Source organism: Aquarana catesbeiana, linkage group LG07 (genome assembly GCF_042186555.1).
Source record: "Aquarana catesbeiana isolate 2022-GZ linkage group LG07, ASM4218655v1, whole genome shotgun sequence".
NCBI classification, from domain to species: Eukaryota; Metazoa; Chordata; class Amphibia; order Anura; family Ranidae; genus Aquarana; species Aquarana catesbeiana.
In genome coordinates this window covers 241,528,028-241,550,214 of record NC_133330.1, presented here as the reverse complement: position 1 = coordinate 241,550,214, position 22,187 = coordinate 241,528,028, and the positions used below count along the sequence as shown (strand labels likewise).

The window sequence follows — 22,187 nt, the reverse complement described above, 5'->3', positions numbered from 1 at the left end:
GTGTGTCTTGTCTAAAGTCAAGCATGGTGGTGGGTGTGTCATGGTCTGGGGCTGCTTGATTGCTACTGGCACTGGGGAGCTACAGTTCATTAGGACCATGAATGCCAATGTGTACTGTGATGGCATGGTATTGGCAGAGTATGGAGGGATGGCTGAGCATGGATGGATCCATGGATGTGACTGCAATTTCACAGAGCAGAACTGTGGGCACTACAGATCCAGCCCACAGCGCTGCTGCCATCCGATCTCTCCCCTCCACTGTACAGATCAGTACACAGAGGGGAGAGAGGAACCGGCATCATATCATGACGCCGGTTTGTTTACAAGTAATCGCTCCGTCATTTGACGGAGCGATCACGTGGTAAACAGCCGCCGGGTGTACAAAAATGGCTGCGGCTCTGGAGCTAGGCCAAAGCCACGGCCTTTCCTAAGCGCATGTGTGCCAATCCGAACAGGTTGAACTGTTCGGATCACGGATCGGTGACGATCCGTTGCACTCCTAACTGTGACATACTGAAGCAGAGCATGATCCCCCTCCCCTCGGAGACTGGGCCGCCTATTCCAACATAACGACCCCAAACACACCTCCAAGACGACCACTGCCTTGCTAAAGAAGCTGAGGGTAAAGGTAAAGGGCCAAGCATGTCTCCAGACCTAAGGCTCGATTCACACCTATGCATGTTGCTTTTGAGCGTTTTTGGAGGTTTTTTTTTCATGCTTGCCACGTTTTTGCCGCGATTTGCGTTTTGCGTTTTTTTTTTTTTTTTTTTTTTTTTTTTTTTTTTTTTCCATTTTTTTTTTTTACAGTCTTAAAAAAAAATTACAAAAAAAAAAAAAAAAACGGCAAAAACGCAGCACTTGTGTTTTTGATGCTTGTCCATTGAAAACCATTACATGCAAAACGCTGCTTTTTGCATGAAAAAAAGTCCCCGACCCTTTCCAAAAACGCTGAGATACAAAAAAGCATTGATGTGAACATGTTCCATAGGAACCCATGTTAAAAAATTCCCGTGCATTTCTGCAAAATGCATCAAAAAACGCGCTAGTGTGAATGGGGCCTAAACCCTTATTGAGCATCTGTGGGGCATCCTCAAACGGAAGGTGGAGAAGTGCAAGGTCTCTAACATCCACCAGCTCCATGATGTCATCGTGGAAGTGGACTCCAGTGGCAATCTGTGAACCTCTGGTGAACTCCATGCCCAAGAGGGTTAAGGCAGTGCTGGAAAATAATGGTGGCCACACATTATTGACACTTTGGGCCCAATTTGGACATTTTCACTTAGTGGACAGGGGTTTCACAGCGGTTTGGACATTAATGGCTGTGTTATTTTGAGGGGGCAGCAAATTTTATACTGTTATACAAACTGTACACTCACGTTTACATTGTAGCAAAGTGTCATTTCTTCAGTGTTGTCACATGAAAAGATACAAAAAAAATATTTTAAAAAATGGGGTGTACTCGCTTTTGTGAGATACTGTAACTGTGGTGTGGACAACTCTACTAATGCTCTTTAGCGGGCGTCATACATTGCTTTGTACAAGTATTCCTCCACTTTTAGCATTTTGTAGTGTTACAACCTGAATTTACTTTGAAGGATAAGTTCACCTTTTTAAATAAATGCACATGTAGTTCATTCACTCACAGAACACTCTGCACTGCGTGGTTGTACTCTTTGCACTTTTCAAATGGTGACAGCAGAAGTGGGAAGATACATTCCCCCCGCTGTCAGAGGGTGGGAATCGGGGAGCGGGAACATGCTACATGTTTCAACCTAAGGCCCCTTTTACATGGGACAGATCCATGATGATCCACCCCGTAAACATCCTCTGCTCAGCGGCTGAGCCGGCAGATGACAGGGTGGTCCCTGCACACTGCAGGGACTGCCCTGTCAGATCTCCACTCTCATCTATGGGGGATCGGATGAACACGGACCGTCTGTCCGTGTTCATCCGCTCTGCAGACGGATAGAAAAATAGGATTTTCCTCCGTCTGCAGAATCGGGTGTCAGATGTTCATCCGCTGACACCCGCTATCCCATAGGGATGCATGTATGTCCGTATTTCATCCAAATACGGATGGATGAAATATGGACATATGGTCTGCACGTGTGAAAGGGGCCTAAAAACGGGTGGAACATGTAACATATTTCCAAAGGTGAACTTCTCCTTTTTAACATTACCCTATTTTACAATAAAAGCTTTATTTACGGGTTAGTTTACTTTAAAAAAAAAAATACATTTTAATAATCTACAAAGCAGAACTCCATTTTGACTGGACCAACTCTTAGACATGCAAGTTCCCGGTTTTAAACCACTTCATTGTGGATTTGGACTATGTATTACTAGAGGGGTTCTTTTTTTGGGCCACTTACAGACTGTCCTCTTAATTGTGCCCAGTATTTGAATCAATTCTTCATGCCTTACCGTTGTACCATGCTCTTCGCCATTTGGGTAAAGTTCTCAAGGTCATAAGCAATTTTTCATTAAGCCCAAAATGCTACATTTTGGTCTACGACCAGAAAACCTTTCCATGTTTGCTGTGTCTTGCAACACAGTAAACGTAAGTTTGACTTTGCTTTTTTTTTTTTGTGAAATTGAAACGTTAATCCCCCATAATGCAGGAAAAGCCTATCTTTTGTGCTTGTTATATGTTGCGTTGGTCAGGGAGGGAGTGTGGCACATTTACATAAAGGGGTTGGTTTACTAATCCTGGAGAGTGCAAAATCGGGTGCAGCTCTGCATAGAAACCAATTGGCTTCCAGGGGTTTTTTTTTTTTTTTTTTTTTTTTCCCCCCCCCTCAATGTTTAACCACTTCCTGCCCAGCCTATGGCAAAATGCCGGGCGGTGGTTCAGTTGTCCTGACTGGACATCCATTGACGCCCAGCAGGATAAGCCGCAATCGCACGGTGATCAGTGGTGCGGCGTGTCAGTCGGTAAAGAGCCTCTGACGTCTGATAGACACGAGTAGAGGAGAGCCCATCGGCGCAGCACCACCCCCTGCAGATGCCCACATGACTACCAGGGATGCCGCCAGGACCACCAGAGATAGCCAGCACACATGGATGACCAGGGATGCCACAGTGCCCTAAAAGATGCCAGTCAGTGCCAACTACAAATCCCTGCCAGATGTCTCAGTGATGCCTATCCATGCTGCATACCAGTGCCTCCTCATCAGTGCAGGAGAAAACTTGCTTATTTACAAAATTGTATAACTGAAACAAACTTTTTTTTTTTTTTTTTTTTTGCAGTGATCAATGCCACAAAAAAGCTCCTATTTGTGGGATCAAAATTATAAAAAATTTGTTTGGATACAGTGTAGCATGACTGCAAATTGGTCTGGGTAGGACGGGGCGGAAGTGCCTGGTGTTGAAGTGGTTAATTGAACAAGCTAAAGTTAAAAGCTGATTGGCTGCCATGAACAACTGCACCAGATTTTGTACCCTCCAGTTTTAGCAAATCAACCCCAAAGTTTTGTTATTTTTGTCCTGCATATTTTGGTTTCCTTCTCGTTTTTAAGCTTGGGAGGTGTTCATTTGGTTTTATTTAGTGGTTTTGGCATTTCCTCATTTTATTTAACCACTTCCGGACTGCCCACCGTCGTTATACGTCGGTACTTTGAAGGAGGATATCGTTATGGCAGCAGCTAGCTGCCATAACCCCGGTATCCTCTTCAGTGAATGGTCCGGTTTAGGATAAAAGTGGTCTCTGCAGCGGGTTCGCCACAAGACCACTTTTATCGGTGGCGGGAGAGGGCCCCCCTCCCGCCGCGAGCCGGTGCCCTCCGGCGATCGGAAACCTTCTTGTGGCCTGATATGGAGACGAGTGAGTGGAAGATGGTCCCCACCCGTCTCCATATCATTGCAGGGCGGAAGCGACCTCAAAATGTCACTTCCGCCCATAGCTCTTAAAGGGCCATACTTTATTTTTTTTGCATTGAAGTGTAAATTTGAGATCCGAGGTTTTTTTGACCCCAGATTTCAGATTTTAAGAGGTCCTGTCATGCTGTGTGTTTTTTTTTTTTTTTTTTTCCCGTGTAAAACACGCCCTGTCCCAACGAGCTTGCGTGCAGAAGCGAACGCATACGTGAGTAGCGCCCGCTTATGAAAACGGTGTTCAAACCACACAGGTATCGCCGCAATCGGTATAGCGAGCGCAATAATTCTAGCCCTAGACATCCTCTGTAACGCAAAACATGCAACCTGTAGAATTTTTTTTTAAACGTCTCCTATGGAGATCTTTAAAAGTAAGTTTGCCGCCATTCCACGAGTGGTCGCAATTTTTAAGCATGACATGTATCGACTTACTCAGCGTAACATTATCTTTCACAATATAAAAAAAAATTGGGCTAACTTTACTGTTTTGTATTATTCACTTTTTTTTTTTTTATTCAAAAAGTGTTTTTCCAAAAGTGGGCGTGTAATTCCGCTGCGCAAATACGGTGTGACAGAAAATATTGCAACGCTCGCCATTTTATTCTCTAGGGTGTTGGAACCCCCAAACTTTTTTTTTTTTTTTTTTTTTTTTTTTTTTCTAAGCTATTTTCTTGCAAGACTTTTTACTTTTAAAAAATCTCAGAAAGAGGCGTGGTCCTTAAGTGGTTAATTGGTTTTACATTTAAGTTTAGTTAACTAGCCTTCATGGGTCAATGCAAAGCATGAGAAGTAAGGATAGAAATAAGAGGCAGATGTGTTGTGCAAGGAATCCAAATACCACATAGTTGATAATGAAAAGAAGTTACAGAAAAGGGGGAGACCCGATGAGGAGGGGGAATGAAATGGAGAACAAGCATCAGATTTGTTGTATGGTTTTGCCCCTTTTGTAATAGGATTATTACGTACGCGTGTGTGTGCATATATTGAAGTATAAGAGCAATGTAAGTGGATCCTTCGCCTTTGACCATATTAAAGGGGTTGTAAACCCTTGTGTTTTTTCACCTTGATGCATAAAGGTGAGGAAACACCATCAAATCCAATGACCGGGGGTGGGGCTGAGTCATAAGTTCAGCGGCTATGATTAAGCACCAAGAATGGTGTGGCACTCCTTAGATGTTTTGCCTGCTGTATCTTCTCTCCTCGCTTGCTGAATGGACTGTCGTGGTGTGTGTGTGTGTGTGTGTGTGTATGTGTGTGTGTGGTGTTGTGTTTTTGTTTTGCAATTGGAGTGCGGCCTTTCAGGCATCTCCTTTATTCCAGACTTTCTGCTACGTGCAGGGCCAGCACTCTTTGCTTGTGCAGTGGAGGTGGAACTTTAAGGGTGAATACCTTGAGCTGTGTACTACTTTGCTTTGTGGGACAACCAAGGCACTCTTGGACATCGCTGGATCGACATGGGGCTTGGGTAAGTATGAGGGGAGCTGCTGCACACTGAAAGTTTTATCTTAATGCATTAAGATAAACCCTCCCTTCTAGACGGTAAGCTTTAACAGCAGGGCCCTCTGATTCCTCCTGTACTGGATTGTATTGTACAGTGAGGGAAAAAAGTACCAGTTACTTACCGGTAACTGCCTTTCTAGGAAATCTTCCAGGATGGCACACCTGAGAGATGAGAGGCTCCTCCCTACAGAAAAAAAATCAATTGACAACTGTTTTAAGTCCCCACCCTTCCCCTTGATCCTCAGTTTGTAGAGCAGTAACTCCTGAACCTGGTTCACAAGGGAAATCATTCCTCATACACTCACCTTCTAGTGTTCTACAATTTTCCCTCCTCCAACTGGTGGGAAGTAGGCCTGCCATCCTGGAAGATTTCCTAGAAAGGCAGTTACTGGTAAGTAACTGGTACTTTTCTCTAGTCATCTTCCAGGACAGCACACCTGAGAGGATAAGCAAGTACCTCAGGCCTACCTTGGGGTGGGACCACTGCAAGACCCTCTTGGCGAACCTCAGTTCTACAGTGAGCTTTACCTCCACTCCATATGCTTGATGAAGGTATCTTGGCTGGATCATGCGGCTGATCTGCAGGTCTACTCCACTGATGTCCCTGCCTTCTCTGCTTCGGATGCAGGATCTAGGTGGAGTGGGCTCTTAAAGATGGAATCAGAAAACATGTTACACTTGTAGGTTAGCAATGTTGTGCCTGTAGGTGCTACTTGGAACCACTAAAAAGATTAATCAGAGACCTGTGTTGTAAGACAAGGACACTACATTGATCAATAAGAGGGCCTGTCTTAACACTACCCTGTTCAGGGAAATAAAACTGCAAAAAAGGGGGGCCCCTGACAGACAACCCTTCTTCTTCCTTTTTTTTTTTTTGTTCCTTTTTATCTTTGTCAGCAAAGACTAAAGGGAAGCCTACTTAATAGATCAACAGAAGCTTGATCCCTGGGTTTAAGGCATGCCCAATCTATGACTTTACTTACGTCTAAGAGCTTCCTTTAGGGGATTAATGTCCATAGCAGGAGTAGAACACTCATATTGCTACATCTAGTTTTGCTAGAATGGCAAAATGAAGGCCGTGCACTGAGCCGTAACCTATTCGATCGGGTATACATCTTTATACTTCATCTTCAGGCCATAATACTCTGAAAAGAACTTACCAAGTTCTTACTAAACAGGGTGATTCTCTGTCGCCTTCTTCCAGTGTCCTATAACCCTACTGGGTTTCAACCCTAGGAAATGGTTCTGGCATCCCTGAATGTGAGGGGTTGAGGCTTTCTGACATGTGACGTCTGCAGCCAGAACTTCTGGCCCCTTCACGGAAAAGAGGGCTGAAATTAAAAAATGAGATACATGCATTATTAATATCACAAATAAAAAGGTCATAGATTGTGGGCACAGCACAATAGATTTAGACAGGACACAAGTATAGACAATAATGTTGTGTATCTGAGTGTGGCTAGCTTAAACCAACATCAAATATGGGAAGAGACCCAAATCTGAACCTCAATGTAGACAAACGGTCCTCAGTCTGGTTTTCTGATGTGCAGCAAATATGTAAAAACATTTAAGACCCAAGCAAACCCTAAATGCTGCGTGTTTCTGAAGTGCAGCTTGCTAGGTCTTAACTGATATAAATACAGAAAGGACGGGAACACCCTTTACTGTGGTGTTTTACTGCCTACTCGCCTAGCGAAAGGAAGATGTGGGCTCCTGCTGACTCTCGGCCTTCCCTCCCAGGTAAGAACGCCGCCATTTTCCCAAAGTCCGAAAATGATGCGGGTGCGTGACGCGAGCTACCAGGGCCCCCTGGAAAGAACCAATGGCCAGCACCCCGTCTGAATGGACGCCCGGACAGGTAAGGGGGGAGGCAGGATAATGGCCCCTGAGGTTCTGGGTATACCACTGTACCTAGGGTCCTTCAGCTCTCAGGGGGCTATTCCAATTGCTGTACCCGCCCCCGGAAAAGATAGGGAGACCCCCAAGGAAGGTTAAGAATATCCTACCGGGCCCAGAGGCTTCCCGAGCTTGTGGTCCAGCTCACAGGGGGAGACCACCAGCCCCAGGCTTCGGGCCATTTTGGGGGAAAAAAACAAACCATTTCTCTGTGTAGGGAGAAACGCAATCAAAAACTGAGGATCAAGGGGAAGGGAGGGGACTTAAAATAGCTATTGATTGTGTTTCCTGTAGGGAGGAACCTCTCGTCTCTCAGGTGTGTCGTCCTGGAAGATGATTAGAGAAAAAGTATTTGATCCCTTGCTGCATTTGTACATTTGCCCACTGACAAATCGTCAGCCTATAGTTTTAATGGTATGTTTATTTTAACATTGAGAGACAGAATAACAAAAAAGAAAAACTCATTTCAAAAAAGTTATAAATTAATTGATAAAATGAGTGAGATAAGTATTTGATCCCCTATCAATCAGCAAGATTTCTGGCTCCCAGGTGTCTTCTATAGAGGTAACGAGCTGAGATTATGAGCACTCTCTTAAAGGGAGTGCTCTGAATCTCAGCTTGTTACCTGTATAAAAGACACCTGTCCACAGAAGCAATCAGATTCCAATGTCTCCACCATGGCCAAGACCAAAGAGCTGTCCAAGAATGTCAGGGACAAGATTGTAGACCCACACAAGGCTGGAATGGGCTAAAAGACCATCACCAAGCAGCTTGGTGAGAGGCTGACAACAGTTGGTGTGATTATTCTCAAATGGAAGAAACACAAAATAACTGTCATCTCCCTCTGTCTGGGGCTCCATGCAAGATCGGCCCAGAACTACAGGGGAGAGTCAATGATCTCAAGGCAGCTGGGAACATAGTCACCAAGAAAACAATTGTTAACACTACGTCGTGAAGGACTGAAATCCTGCAGCACCCGCAAGGTTCCCCTGCTCAAGAAAGCTTATGTAAAGGCCTATCTGGAGTTTTGCTAATAAACTTCTAAATGATTCAGAGGAGAACTGGGTGAAGTGTTGTGGTCAGATGAGATCAAAATCAAGCTCTTTGACATCAACTCAACTCTGTGTTTAGAGGAGGAGGAATGCTGCCTATGACCGACCCCAAGAACACCATCCCCACCATGAAACCATTAAAATTAAGAAGAAAATTAAGAATCATTTCTTTGTCAGTTGGCAAACGTACAAAATCAGCAGGGGATCAAATACCTTTTTCCTCTCGCTGTAAATGTACTGTCTGCCCTAATGTTTTAAAGCACTGCGCAAACTGGTGCTATATAAATCCTGTATAATTAAAAAAAAAAAAAACCTGCCTTTTTAGAACCCCTTTCAACAGTTTGAAGCTCTGATCTGGAACAAGTATACAAGTCAGGAATTCTGACTTCACAGGATGCTTACTTGTCCTGGGAAGTAACCTTGCAAATTAAAGCCAGGCCACTAGTATTCATAGGCACAGGTCTGCAACAGAAGCCCAATTTCTCACTGCGGGTTTTCTTTTAATTAATGTTTCAAGATTTGCCTTGCATTAGCTATGGAAGTTTCCATCTTTCTGATGTCCCTCCTCCAAAGATTATTTCATTGAATAGTAATACTCGTAAGTAGAGCCCCCCCCCCCCCCCCTTTTTTTTTTTTTTTTTTTTTTTTTTTTTTTTCCTAAGTATTTTATTAGGTTTACAGTGTTACAATACAGCTTGACGCAGCATCATATACTACAAAAAACACTTGGCTATACAAAGTGAGCCTAGATTAATTTTTTTTTTTTTTTTTGCAAGTCTGATAGTTCTGTAATTACTCTATCCTGTCAGATATCAGCAATTGGATTTTCAAAAGATCTGAAAGAGTTTAACGTTTATTGGAAAACGTTGTTCTAAACTGCATAAGTCTTACTAAATGGAATGCCCTAAAGTCTAAGGTTATGATATAAGTTCAGGAATGCTAGGGAAAGGGAGGGGGAGTAAAAGATTTTTGGTGAATGTTAATTAAGTGTTGAACTATTAAACGCCCCCAAAAACTGAATATATTGCAGCCTACCAGTCCCTTATTTTCCAAAAAAATTCAGCCTAACTTCTCTCCAGTCCGGTCACGTGAACCTGTATCGGTGAGTGGAGCTCCACCTCCCCTGCTCCCTGACACGGGAGGTGGAGCTGCATGATCACATGAGCGGTGCAGACTAAAAATAGTTATGTATACACACTTTCTCCAGTCGTCTGTCTAGGACAGCACTAGAGATGGGCTCCACCTCCGGAGGCAGAAACTCCTAACCAGATCTTTAAAGGGCTGCTTTCGCCCCTCTTCCTCAGTATTTGTGTTTCTTCCACCAGAGGAGGAGGCTGGATAGGAGCTCTCCTTCCCCTGAGCCTGGGAGCTACCTATGGGGGAAGGAGGTCTGCGTACCGCGCAGGTCTAAGGTGGCAGGCAACTGGGTTCCCCAGTCAGGCTGAACGTAGCTAGTGCCGTCCTCCATGATAGCCCAGGGAGGGCTGACGTTCCCCGCATGGCTGGCCGGATGCTATCTTGTCCTGGCGAGGGGGAGGGCATAGACTTCGATTTCTGGCCTATGGAACACAGGAGGAGGGCCAGACTTCCGGTGCACCACTTCCGGTTCCAGGTCATGCAGCGAGTGTGGACGACGGAGCCAGGTCGGTTTATTTGAAAAATGCCAGCCACAGACGGGACAGCCTACACCACAGCACTGTCTACTTGACGATGCAAGGAACAGACAGCATTTATGCCGCTGAACCGGGTGGCAAGGGGAGAAGAAGGTGTCCGTCATGTAAGAACAAATTTAAGGAAGTGTGGAACAAGCCCCTCTGTAAACCCTGTATTGACAAATTGGTTTACAAGGAGGCAACGGGGGCTTGCAAGGAATCTATTTCTGGGGTACAGAAAAATGAAGGTCATTAAGTCAATGCTAGCAAACCTTTAAACCCCCAAAACAACCAGCCGCAGTCGTCGCCCCCCCAGGTCGGCATCATCCAAACCTATTCCGAGCCAAGGGACAAGTTCACCCAGATACAGGCTCTCGCTCAAGGAGGTTGATGCCTTATTGGGGGTGTTCTACGAGACGCTTCAGATTAAAGAAGAGCAAGTCTCCGTGTCCCTACATGACCAGATGTATCAGACCCTGAAAGATGACCAAAACGGTGTTTCCGGTACACAGTGCACTCTTAAAGAGTGGCTACAACCGGAGAAAAAAATGTTTTTTCCCAATAGTTTGAAGAGGAGATTCCCTTTCAGTGAGGATTCCACCTGTGTTTGGAACAAGGTGCCCAAGGTGGACGCAGCCTTTTCCCAGTTCGCCAAATCAACAGACCTCGCCTTTTGAGGACATAGGTGTCCTTAGGGAACCCATGGACAAGAGGATGGGGGTTCTGCTGAAAAGGTCATGGGAAGTAGCCATGACAAATCTAAAACCTGTAATGGCTACAACAATGGTGGCTTGTAATTTGGAGGTCTGGCTGGACCAATTACAAGGTCATTTGGAAAGTGGGACCTCCAGGAAGGAAATTTTGGATTCCCTTCTCGTGCTGCATAAGGCAGCAGGCTTTATGGCATATGCATCTGCTGAGTTGATCTGAGGGACGCCTATCTACATGTTCCCATCCACGAGGAATCTCACATTTTTGAGGGTGGCAATCCAGTGGGGAAGGCAGGTCTGACTTTTTTTAATTTGGGGCCCTACCATTCGGTCTGTTCTCATCCCGCAGGAATTTTACGAAAATCCTGGAGGAAGACCTTTTATTTTTTGCCCCCTCCGTGCTCCAATTACAAGGAGATCTGTGGGTGGCCAGTTCCTTTCTAAAAAAAAAATAAAAAAAAAAAAAAAAAAAAAAAACTGGGGTGGTTGATAAACAGGGAGAAGTCGAACTTAACCCCGACACAGGTCTTAACCCCTTCAATACAGTGCACTTTCACCCCCTTCCTGCCCAAGCCATTTTTCAGCTTTCAGCGCTGTAACACTTTGACAATTGCGCGGTCATGCTACACTGTACCCAAATGAAATTTTTATTTTTCCCCACAAATAGAGCTTTCTTTTAGTGGTATTTGATCACCTCTGCGGTTTTTATTTTTTGCGCTATAAACAAAAGGGTGACAAGTTTTAAAAAAAAAAAACATTTTTTTACTCTTTGCTATAATATCATAATTTTTTTTTTTTTTTTTTTTCCTAGTAATGGCGGTGATCTGCGATTTTTTTTTTTTTTTTTTTTTATCATGACTGCGATATTGTGGCGGACATATCGGACACTTTTGACACATTTTTGGGACCATTCACATTTGTACAGCGATCCGTGCTATAAAAATGCACTAATTACTGTATAAATGTGACTGGCAGGGAAGGGGTTAACACTAGGGGGTGATCGAGGGGTTAACTGTGTTCCTAGGGAGTGTTTCTAACTGAAGGGGGATGGGACTCACAAGGGGAGGAGACCGGTGTTGCTCTATACTGAGAACACACCTCGGTCTCCTCTATGACAAGATGTGGATCTGTGTGTTTATATATACACACACACACACACACACACACACACACACACACACACACACACACACACACACACATACACAGTCCTGCCGTGTTACCGGGCAATTGCAGGTGCCTGGCGGACATTGCGGCCACCGGGCATGCGCATCGGGTGCCCAGTGACACGGTGGGCGCGTGCTCCCCTTGGTGGGTAGGGAAGGCGTCATATGACGCCCTCACAGAACGATGGCCGTCATGACAGCCGGCGGGCGGCAAGCGGTTAAAGTACCTAGAGTTCTTGGTGAACTCAGTAACGCAAAAGATCTATCTCAAAGAGAAGGTAGAAAAGGTGAAGGCGACTGCAACCTTTTATCAAAACAAACTGGCAATTTCTCTCCACTCAGCTATGTCGGGTCTGGGTTTCCTGGTAGCAACAATTCCTGCAGTACCATGGGCAAGGGCCCATTTTAGGTGTCTCCCAGGCCAATATTCTGAACAGCTGGGACGGAGCACAGGAATCGCTGGACACAACCTTTCGCCTATCTCCAAAGGTCAGAAGGTCTCGGTGGTGGAGGAACAAAGAGAACCTTGTGCAGGATCTATAATGGTCTCTTCATGTGTCCGTCCGTATCACCACGGACACCAGTGCTTGGGGCTGAGGGGCCCACTGGGGGTCAAGACTAGCCCAAGGGCGCTGGGAGAGAGTGCAGGCCCAAAGATCAGCCAACTGGAGGGTGTTGCAGGTATCTGGGAAGCTCTAAAGACATTTGCCAGAGAGCTGAAAGGTCACCATGTACAGGTCCTCTTGGACAGTGTGGTAGCAGTTTCTTAAACAAGCAGGGGGAACAAGATGTCCCTCCTTTTATCAGACTAACAAGTGTCATCCTGTTTTGGGCTGAGAGAAACCTGAAGTCAGTATCTGCAGTCCACCTAAAAGGTGTGGACAATCACCTGGTGGACTTTCTGGACCGACACCAAGTGTATGAGTCAGAATGATCACTAAACAGAGATCTTTCAGCTAATAGTAGAGTGGGGACTCCCAGAGGTGGACTTGTTTGCCAACAAGGCAAATGCCAAGGTTCCAGTGTACTTCTCGCTAGAAAGAGAAGTAGGGGCCAAAGGGATAGGTGGGCCTTTCCCATTTGTTACACACACCCCCCCCCCCCATTTCATACTTATTCCTCTAGTCTTGAGGAAATTTCTTCAAAAGCGGACCACAATGATATTAGTGGTCCCGTATTGGCCGAAGAGGCTGTGGTTTTCCACACTGTTACGCCTGACAGAGGAACCTCCCCTCATGCTACCTGAGAGGAAGGATCTGCTGTCCCAGTTCTATTACCAAAAATACAGACTCTAAGGCTACTTTCACATTGAGGCGCTTTACAGGTGATACAGCGCTAAAAATAGTGCCTGTAAAGAGCCTCTCCTGTGTGTCCAGTGTGAAAGCCTGAGGGAGGCACACTGGAGCGGTGCGCTTCCAGGACAGTTAAAGTCCTGAAAGCCGTATCTTTGCAGCGCTGTAGGAGTGGTGTATTCACCGCTCCTAAAACGGCCCTACCCATTAAACAATGGGGCAGCGGCGCTTTGCAGGTGGTTTTTAACCCTTTTTCGGGGGCGTTTTTTTTAATGGCGCCGCTAAAACTACGGTAGAGCGATGCTAAAAATAGCACCGCTTTACCGCCGGCACCCGCCCCAGTGTGAAAGTAGCCTAAAATTGTCAGCTTGGTGTCTAAAAAAAAAAAGCCTCCTGAAATCGAAGGGACTCTCAGACAGGATGGTAAATACAATTCTTTCTAGTACAAAGAAAGTAACCCAAGCAATTTGTTAAATTTTGGAAAGTTTTTTTTTTTTGTTCATGGTCAGATACCAAGAAGGTGTCTGCAGGTATCCCAGCCGTCTTGGAGTTTTTACAAGACGGTGCGGATCAGGGACTGGCCATTAGCACATTACAAGTTTCGGCCTTGTCTGTGTTTGTGTTTTTGTTTTTTGAGCAACCTCTGGCGTTAGACTCGCTAGTTAGCAGGTTCTTTAAGGGGTTAGCCAGAATTAAACCCGTTCCATTCAAGATCTTGCCAAAATGGGACCTGTCGACAGTACTACAAGGTTGGTTAAAATGGTCACAGGAAAAAGCTGTCCTTAAAATGGGTCACGCTCAAAACTGTCTTTAGTGGCCATATCCACAGCTAGAGGCATTAGCGAGCTGCAGGCACTTTACATTAACCACTTGCCGACTGCCTCACGCACATTTACGTTGGCAGAATGGCACGGGCAGGCAAAGCAACGTGTGTATATATACGTTGCTTTGAACCTGCCCCCTAGCGGGCGCACGCTGCGATCTCCGTGACCCTGCCCGTGGGACCAGCGGACTCTATGATCGGATCGCATAACGGGGGGGATGCCTTGTAAACAAGGCATCCCCCTGTTCTGCCTAGTGACACAACACTGATCGTCTGCTCCCTCTCATCGGGAGCAGAGATCAGTGACATGTCACAGTAAGCCACGCCCCCTAACAGTTAGAATCACTCCCTAGGACACACTTAACCCCTTCCCCGCCCCCTAGTGGTTAACCCCATTCACTGCCAGTAAAATTTATACAGTAATCAGTGCATTTTTATAGCACTGATCGCTATGTGAATAGTCCCAAAATAGCGTCAAGTGTCCACCATAATGTCGCAGTCACGATAAAAATCGCAGATCGCCGCCATAACTAGTTAAAAAAATTAATAAAAATGCCATAAACTACCCCCTGTTTTGTAGACGCTATAACTTTTCCGCGAACCAATCAATATACGTTTATTGCGATTTTATTGTTTTTCCAAAAATATATAGAATACGTATCGGCCTAAACTGAGAAATTTGCTTTTTAAAAAAAAGTGCATATTCATTTATAGCAAAAAGTTTTATGTATGTATATAATTTGTATTGTTTGGGAGCCACGTCGCACAACCGCGCAATTGTCAGTTAAAGTGATGCAGTGCCGAATCGCAAAAAAGTGGCATTTGGCAGCCAAATGGTCCGGGCCTGAAGAGGTTAAAGCCTTTTTTTTTTTTTTTTTTTTACACGTTTTTGAGCTATGCACAGACCCAGGTTTTTTGCCTAAAGTAGTGACAAAATTCCATAGAACTTAGGAAATTGTTTTGCCTTCATTCTGTGGGTCCCCCACCAATCCAAAAGGAAATAGAATTCCACCAACTAGATGTGAGAGCCTGTGTCTTGTGGTATCTGGAATTGTTGAAAAGCATTATAAAATCCAGTGCTCTATTTTGCATTCAGGGAGAAAATTGGGGTCCTAAGCTTCAAAAACACAATTGCAAGGTGGATTAAACAAGCTATTGTGGAAGTTTCCAAAATTTTGAAAAGGGAATGTCCCTTTCCCCCCACGGCTCACACGTTTTTGAACACAGGCTGCTGCTATGCACAGACCCAGGTTTTTTGCCTAAAGTAGTGACAAAATTCCATAGAACTTAGGAAATTGTTTTGCCTTCATTCTGTGGGTCCCCCACCAATCCAAAAGGAAATAGAATTCCACCAACTAGATGTGAGAGCCTGTGTCTTGTGGTATCTGGAATTGTTGAAAAGCATTAGAAAATCCAGTGCTCTATTTTGCATTCAGGGAGAAAATTGGGGTCCTAAGCTTCAAAAACACAATTGCAAGGTGGATTAAACAAGCTATTGTGGAAGTTTCCAAAATTTTGAAAAGGGAATGTCCCTTTCCCCCCACGGCTCACTCCACACGGGCACTATCGGCTTCTTGGGCAGAGCAAGCTGGAGCGACACCAGAACAAATCTGTCGAGCAGCAACATGGTCAAACTACTCAACTTTCATTAAGCATTATAGATTGGACCTTATCTCAGCGCAAGACCTAGCGTAGTCCCCGTCCCCCCCCCCCCCCCCCCCCCAAATCTGGTAAGTTCTCATTGATCCTCTCTAGTGCTGTCCTGGACAGACTAGCAAAAACTAGAGTTAGACTTACCGGTAACTCTGTTTCTAGGAGTCATCCAGGACAGCAGGGATTCCCTCCCTATATGCCGTTATAACTTTGGCTGAGTGTTTTTGTTTCAGAAGCCGTTCCAGGGACGTTCTCGGTTAGACTGAGGAATCTGCCATTTAAAGATCTGGTTATGTGTTTCCTGCCTCCAGAGGCGGAACCTATCTCTCTAGTGCTGTCCTGGACGACTTCTAGAACCAGAGTTACCGGTAAGTTTAACTCTGGTTTGTTGTTGGGGTGTGTGTTTTGGTTGGATTTTTTTTTGCCTTCTTTCCCAAGCCCTCTTCCAGGACAGCTTCACGAGAGAGGCCTCTCCCACCTAGACAGGAAATACGTGATCCATATTAATACAAAGACCCTCCACCCTGCAGTCCTTTAGTTGGTTTTCTTCCAGCCATACAGGACCGCAGCTGTTTATTTTTCTGTAGGCCACTCTACTAGGTGGCAGGGGCCTCCCAGACATGGTCTTCCCTTAACAGGAGCATGCATCCCCGGGCGGTGCTGTTGCCTGAGTCTTTGGATCAGCATTCTGCTGGTGGCAACTAGCAGGTTTAGGGACCCCCTCTCCCTTTTTAAATTGTCCAGGTGATACCTCCATGGTTGGAGGATTCACCTGTCCGTGTTGGCTGCAGAGGTTGGTGGACCTGTTCCCAAACAATGTGGGCCTCCAGGATGTGCTGATGTAAAGTACCTGTGTAGATGGTGTGGCCAATGACGCTGGAGGCTTCAGTAGAACGTGACTTCTGGTGCTTGGAGTGTGACGTAATGTCTGTGTGTGGTGGAAATTGCAGGCAGCCATCCTGGCTATGGGTGGTGGATGCCGCAATGCACAGCGAAGCCCAGAGCTGGCAGCCTTTACTAGAGGGTGCCTGATCTACAGCGCCATGCTGGGGACAGCACAGGACAGACACATGTGTGGGTGGAACCTATAACAGTCTAAAATTCCCTCTGGGAGAGAGAGTACCTGAAGTCTGGCATCCAAGGAAGTGGCCATGTCAGATTTGACTGAGCGAGTGGAGACCAGACCTAAGGTAGGAAAGTGGGGTTGATAAGGGGCTACCTCAGGTTTCTTCCTAACACTTTCTGCTGGAGGGGGCGCAAGCAAGTATGTTTAGTTTATATGCAGAGGCATAAGCTTACATATTCTCACCCCTTGAGGGGTGGGTACCTCTGGTGGGGGTAGACAGTTAATTCCCTGGCTTGCAACACTGACTTGTATCTATACACTGCTGGGACTCTGTGTGCACATGGTTAGCATCTTTTGAGAAGGCCTTGTGGTGGGTGCCTCTCTCATATTTTTAGCACAACGGCTATCAGCCAGTGAACCCTCCAAAAGGAAATGTGTAAAATCAAAATGACATCCTCCTGGGGGGGGGGGGGGGGGGGGCGCACAGGGGGGATGTTTTGCCAAGACTACATTGACAGATTAGTAAAGACCGAATTAGGAAACCTACTAAACTGGTTCATGGCTTGTATGTGAAGAAATGGTGCGCACTTTCCAGCCCTGTGTGTGTGTGTGTGTGTGTGTGTGTGTGTGTATATGTATGTACCCTGTTTCCCCGAAAATAAGACCTAACGTGATTGTCAGTGATGGCTGTAATATAAGCCCTACCCCCCCCCAAATAAGCCCTACCCTGTTTCCCCAAAAATAAGCTCTACCCTGAAAATAAGATCTACAAGGACTTTAACTAGGGCTTATTTGGGGGGTAGGGCTTATATTGCAACCATCACCGACAATCACGCTAGGTCTTATTTTCGGGGAGGTATGCTAATACCTAGTTAAAACAACAAACTTTTGAAAGTGTACAATCCCTTTTACAGCATTAATCATACTAGGAGAGGAAGGGGCAGCATTAACCACTCAGGCGCTGCTGTTTTTCTGTATCTAAAACAAAGTACCCACGCCACCTTTAAAAAATTTTGTGATTTTTGTTTAGTCATGTTATGCTACACATCCTATAACTTATTTTTCTACTTGTTGCTTCAAAGTCTTAACTTATCACTCATTTGCAAATGGCTTTCTTTGTTCAGCTGACATGTCTGTATCTCTTGTCGTTTTTTTTTTTTTATAGGATATTTTACATTCTCTAAGCTTTCAAGAAGCAAAGGAATACGTGTTTAACCTATTTAAAGCACTTAAACGTATCCACTACTTTGGGATTGTTCACCGGGATGTTAAACCAAGCAACTTCTTATATAACAGAAAACTGAAGCAGTACGTTTGGGCACATTATTATATAGGTCTTGTCATATGTACATATTGTATGTGATTGGCTAGCATAAAGTGTAGCTTTATAAATGCAGCTTATGTACTGCTTTTCCTGTTAGGAGTAATCTATGTGCATTATATCCAGAGGGTTGCAGAACTGGCTCCTAACACTTACTTGATTCCTAGCTCCAGCGCACTCTGCCCAAAGCGTCAGTCTTTATGAAGAACCTCTGTGTCTTTTACAATACAGGGTCATTTACCCTGTATTCTACACATAGGAGACTGTAGTGTAACTGGAGCTAGAGCAGCTGCAGGGGACCAGTCCCAGGGCTGGGGGAGTTTGCAGGCGTGAGGAGTAAGGTAAGTATCCTTAATCCTCTGCCCCTAGACTAAACAAGCAATTTTGTTTTTTGTTTTAAGTATCTAAAGAGAAAATCCATAAAACTTTAACCGCTGGCCAACCAGCCGCCGCAGTTGTACTGCGGCAAGCTGGCTCGGCTGTGCGAATTGCCGTAGCTGTATGTTGGGCTCATTCACGGCCCTGTGTGGGCGCACCGACAGATTGGCCAGCAGGGGAGCCAATCAGCGGGTTTCGCCAACGATCTTTCCACGCAAACAGAACGGGGATCTGCCAAAGTAAACAAGTCACATCTCCTTTCTGACTGGATGACACAGATCTTCTTTCTGCTAAGCAGGAAGATGGATCTGTGTGTTATCCCAGGCAGCCCATCCCCCATACAGTTAGTAAACACATCAAGGGAACAGTTGACCCTTTGATTGCCCCTAGTTTTAACCCCTTCCCTGCCAGTGTCATTAGTACAATGTCAGTACATATTTTTAGCATTGATCACTGTAGTCGCTGGGCTCCAAAAATGTCAGCTGTCTGATCTGTCTGCCTGAATGTCGCAGTCCTGCTAAAAAATCGCTGATCACCGTCATTACTTTAAAAAATGACATAAATCTATCCCCTATTTTGCACACTTTTTTTTTTTTTTTTTTTTTTTTTTTTTCTTGAGTCAATGTTGGCTTGGGGAAAAAGTTACTGTGCTTAAACGATAAATATAATTCTCTAACTTGTCCTGTTTAAAAAATATATATACATATGTATTTTGTGAAATAAAAACTTTTTAAGTGAAAAGTTTAAATATGGTTAAAAAATATAAAGCAGTACAAAAGTTGAAATAAGACAAGGAAGGACTCAGGCCTGATTAGGATAAACTAAGGGGGTAAACTGGTACACTTTTTTTTTTTTTTTTTTTTTTTTTAAATAGATTTTAATTTGGCTGGTTGCTTTAACCACTTGCCGACCGCCTAACGTAGATATACGTCGGCAGAATGGCACGGGCAGGCAGAATCACGTATATATACGTGATCTGCCTCCCGCGGGCGGGGGGTCCAATCGGACCCCCCCCCCCCCGGTGCCAGCGGCGGTCGGCATCTGACTGGGAGCGTCGGGAGGCGAGGGGGAGACCATCCGATCGTGGCCCCCCCCTCGCGATCGCTCCCAGCCAATGGGAATCCTCCTCTGCCTGTGTGTAGTTTCACACAGGCAGAGGATGTGATGTCATCTCTCCTCGGTCTGGCAGTTTCCGTCCAGCGCCGAGGAGAGAAGACATGTAAGTGCACACAACACAAACACACACAGTAGAACATGCCAGGCATACCTTACACCCCCGATCCCCCCCCCCCCAATCACCCCCCCCCCCCCCCCTGTCACAAACTGACATTAGCAGTATTTTTTTTTTTTTTTTTCTGATTACTGCATAGTGTCAGTTTGTGACAGTTACAGTGTTAGGGCAGTGAGTGTTACCCCCCTTTAGGTCTAGGATACCCCCCTAACCCCCCCTAATAAAGTTTTAACCCCTTGATCACCCCCTGTCACCAGTGTCACTAAGCGATCATTTTTCTGATCGCTGTATTAGTGTCGCTGGTGACGCTAGTTAGTGAGGTAAATATTTAGGTTCGCCGTCAGCGTTTTATAGCGACAGGGACCCCCATATACTACCTAATAAATGTTTTAACCCCTTGATTGCCCCCTAGTTAACCCTTTCACCACTGATCACCGTATAACTGTTACGAGTGACGCTGGTTAGTTCGTTTATTTTTTATAGTGTCAGGGCACCCGCCGTTTATTACCGAATAAAAGTTTAGCCCCCTGATCGCCCGGCGGTGATATGCGTCGCCCCAGGCAGCGTCAGATTAGCGCAAGTACCGCTAACACCCACGCACGCAGCATACGCCTCCCTTAGTGGTATAGTATCTGTACGGATCAATATCTGATCCGATCAGATCTATACTAGCGTCCCCAGCAGTTTAGGGTTCCCAAAAACGCAGTGTTAGCGGGATCAGCCCAGATACCCGCTAGCACCTGCGTTTTGCCCCTCTGCCCGGCCCACCCAAGTGCAGTATCGATCGATCACTGTCACTTACAAAACACTAAACGCATAACTGCAGCGTTCGCATAGTCAGGCCTGATCCCTGCGATCGCTAACAGTTTTTTTTTGGTAGTGTTTTGGTGAACTGGCAAGCACCAGCCCCAAGCAGTGTCAGGTTAGCGCCAGTACCGCTAACACCCGCGCACGCAGCATACGCCTCCCTTAGTGGTATAGTATCTGATCGGATCAATATCTGATCAGATCTATACTAGCGTCCCCAACAGTTTAGGGTTCCCACAAACGCAGTGTTAGCGGGATCAGCCCAGATACCTGCTAGCACCTGCGTTTTGCCCCTCCGCCCGGCCCAGCCCAGCCCACCCAAGTGCAGTATCGATCGATCACTGACACTTACAAAACACTAAACGCATAACTGCAGCGTTCGCAGAGTCAGGCCTGATCCTTGCGATCGCTAACAGTTTTTTTTGGTAGCGTTTTGGTGAACTGGCAAGCACCAGCGGCCTAGTACACCCCGGTCGTAGTCAAACCAGCACTGCAGTAACACTTGGTGACGTGGCGAGTCCCATAAGTGCAGTTCAAGCTGGTGAGGTGGCAAGCACAAGTAGTGTCCCGCTGTCACCAAGAAGACAAACACAGGCCCGTCGTGCCCATAGTGCCCTTCCTGCTGCATTCGCCAATCCTAATTGGGAACCCACCGCTTCTGCAGCGCCCGTACTTCCCCATTCACATCCCCAACCAAATGCAGTCGGCTGCATGAGAGGCATTTTCTTTATGTCCTCCCGAGTACCCCTACCCAACGAACCCCCCCAAAAAAGATGTCGTGTCTGCAGCAAGCGCGGATATAGGCGTGACACCCGCTATTATTGTCCCTCCTGTCCTGACAATCCTGGTCTTTGCATTGGTGAATGTTTTGAACGCTACCATTCACTAGTTGAGTATTAGCGTAGGGTACAGCATTGCACAGACTAGGCACACTTTCACAGGGTCTCCCAAGATGCCATCGCATTTTGAGAGACCCGAACCTGGAACCGGTTACAGTTATAAAAGTTAGTTACAAAAAAAAGTGTAAAAAAAAAAAACACATACAAAAATATAAAATAAAAAAAAATAGTTGTCGTTTTATTGTTCTCTCTCTCTCTCTATTCTCTCTCTATTGTTCTGCTCTTTTTTACTGTATTCTATTCTGCAATGTTTTATTGTTATTATGTTTTATCATGTTTGCTTTTCAGGTATGCAATTTTTTATACCTTACCGTTTACTGTGCTTTATTGTTAACCATTTTTTTGTCTTCAGGTACGCCATTCACGACTTTGAGTGGTTATACCAGAATGATGCCTGCAGGTTTAGGTATCATCTTGGTATCATTCTTTTCAGCCAGCGGTCGGCTTTCATGTAAAAGCAATCCTAGCGGCTAATTAGCCTCTAGACTGCTTTTACAAGCAGTGGGAGGGAATGCCCCTCCCCCCCCAACGTCTTCCGTGTTTTTCTCTGGCTCTCCTGTCTCAACAGGGAACCTGAAAATGCAGCCGGTGATTCAGCCAGCTGACCATAGAGCTGATCAGAGACCAGAGTGGCTCCAAACATCTCTATGGCCTAAGAAACCGGAAGCTACGAGCATTTTATGACTTAGATTTCGCCGGATGTAAACAGCGCCATTGGGAAAGCATTTTATCACACCGATCTTGGTGTGGTCAGATGCTTTGAGGGCAGAGGAGAAATCTAGGGTCTAATAGACCCCAATTTTTGCAAAAAAGAGTACCTGTCACTACCTATTGCTATGATAGGGGATATTTACATTCCCTGAGATAA

At 45.5% G+C, this 22,187-nt stretch overlaps 1 protein-coding gene across 5 annotated transcripts in view; it reads left to right on the top strand.

Moving 5' to 3' along the window:
- Window positions 1–22,187, top strand: part of CDC7 (cell division cycle 7) — a 93,913-nt gene that overhangs the window by 44,723 nt on the left and 27,003 nt on the right. For all 5 annotated transcript variants that reach the window (XM_073593162.1, XM_073593160.1, XM_073593163.1 and 2 more), the window contains one exon: window positions 17,849–17,991. In XM_073593162.1, the coding sequence (XP_073449263.1) occupies window positions 17,849–17,991 (143 nt within the window). The remainder of the gene's footprint in view (window positions 1–17,848; window positions 17,992–22,187) is intronic.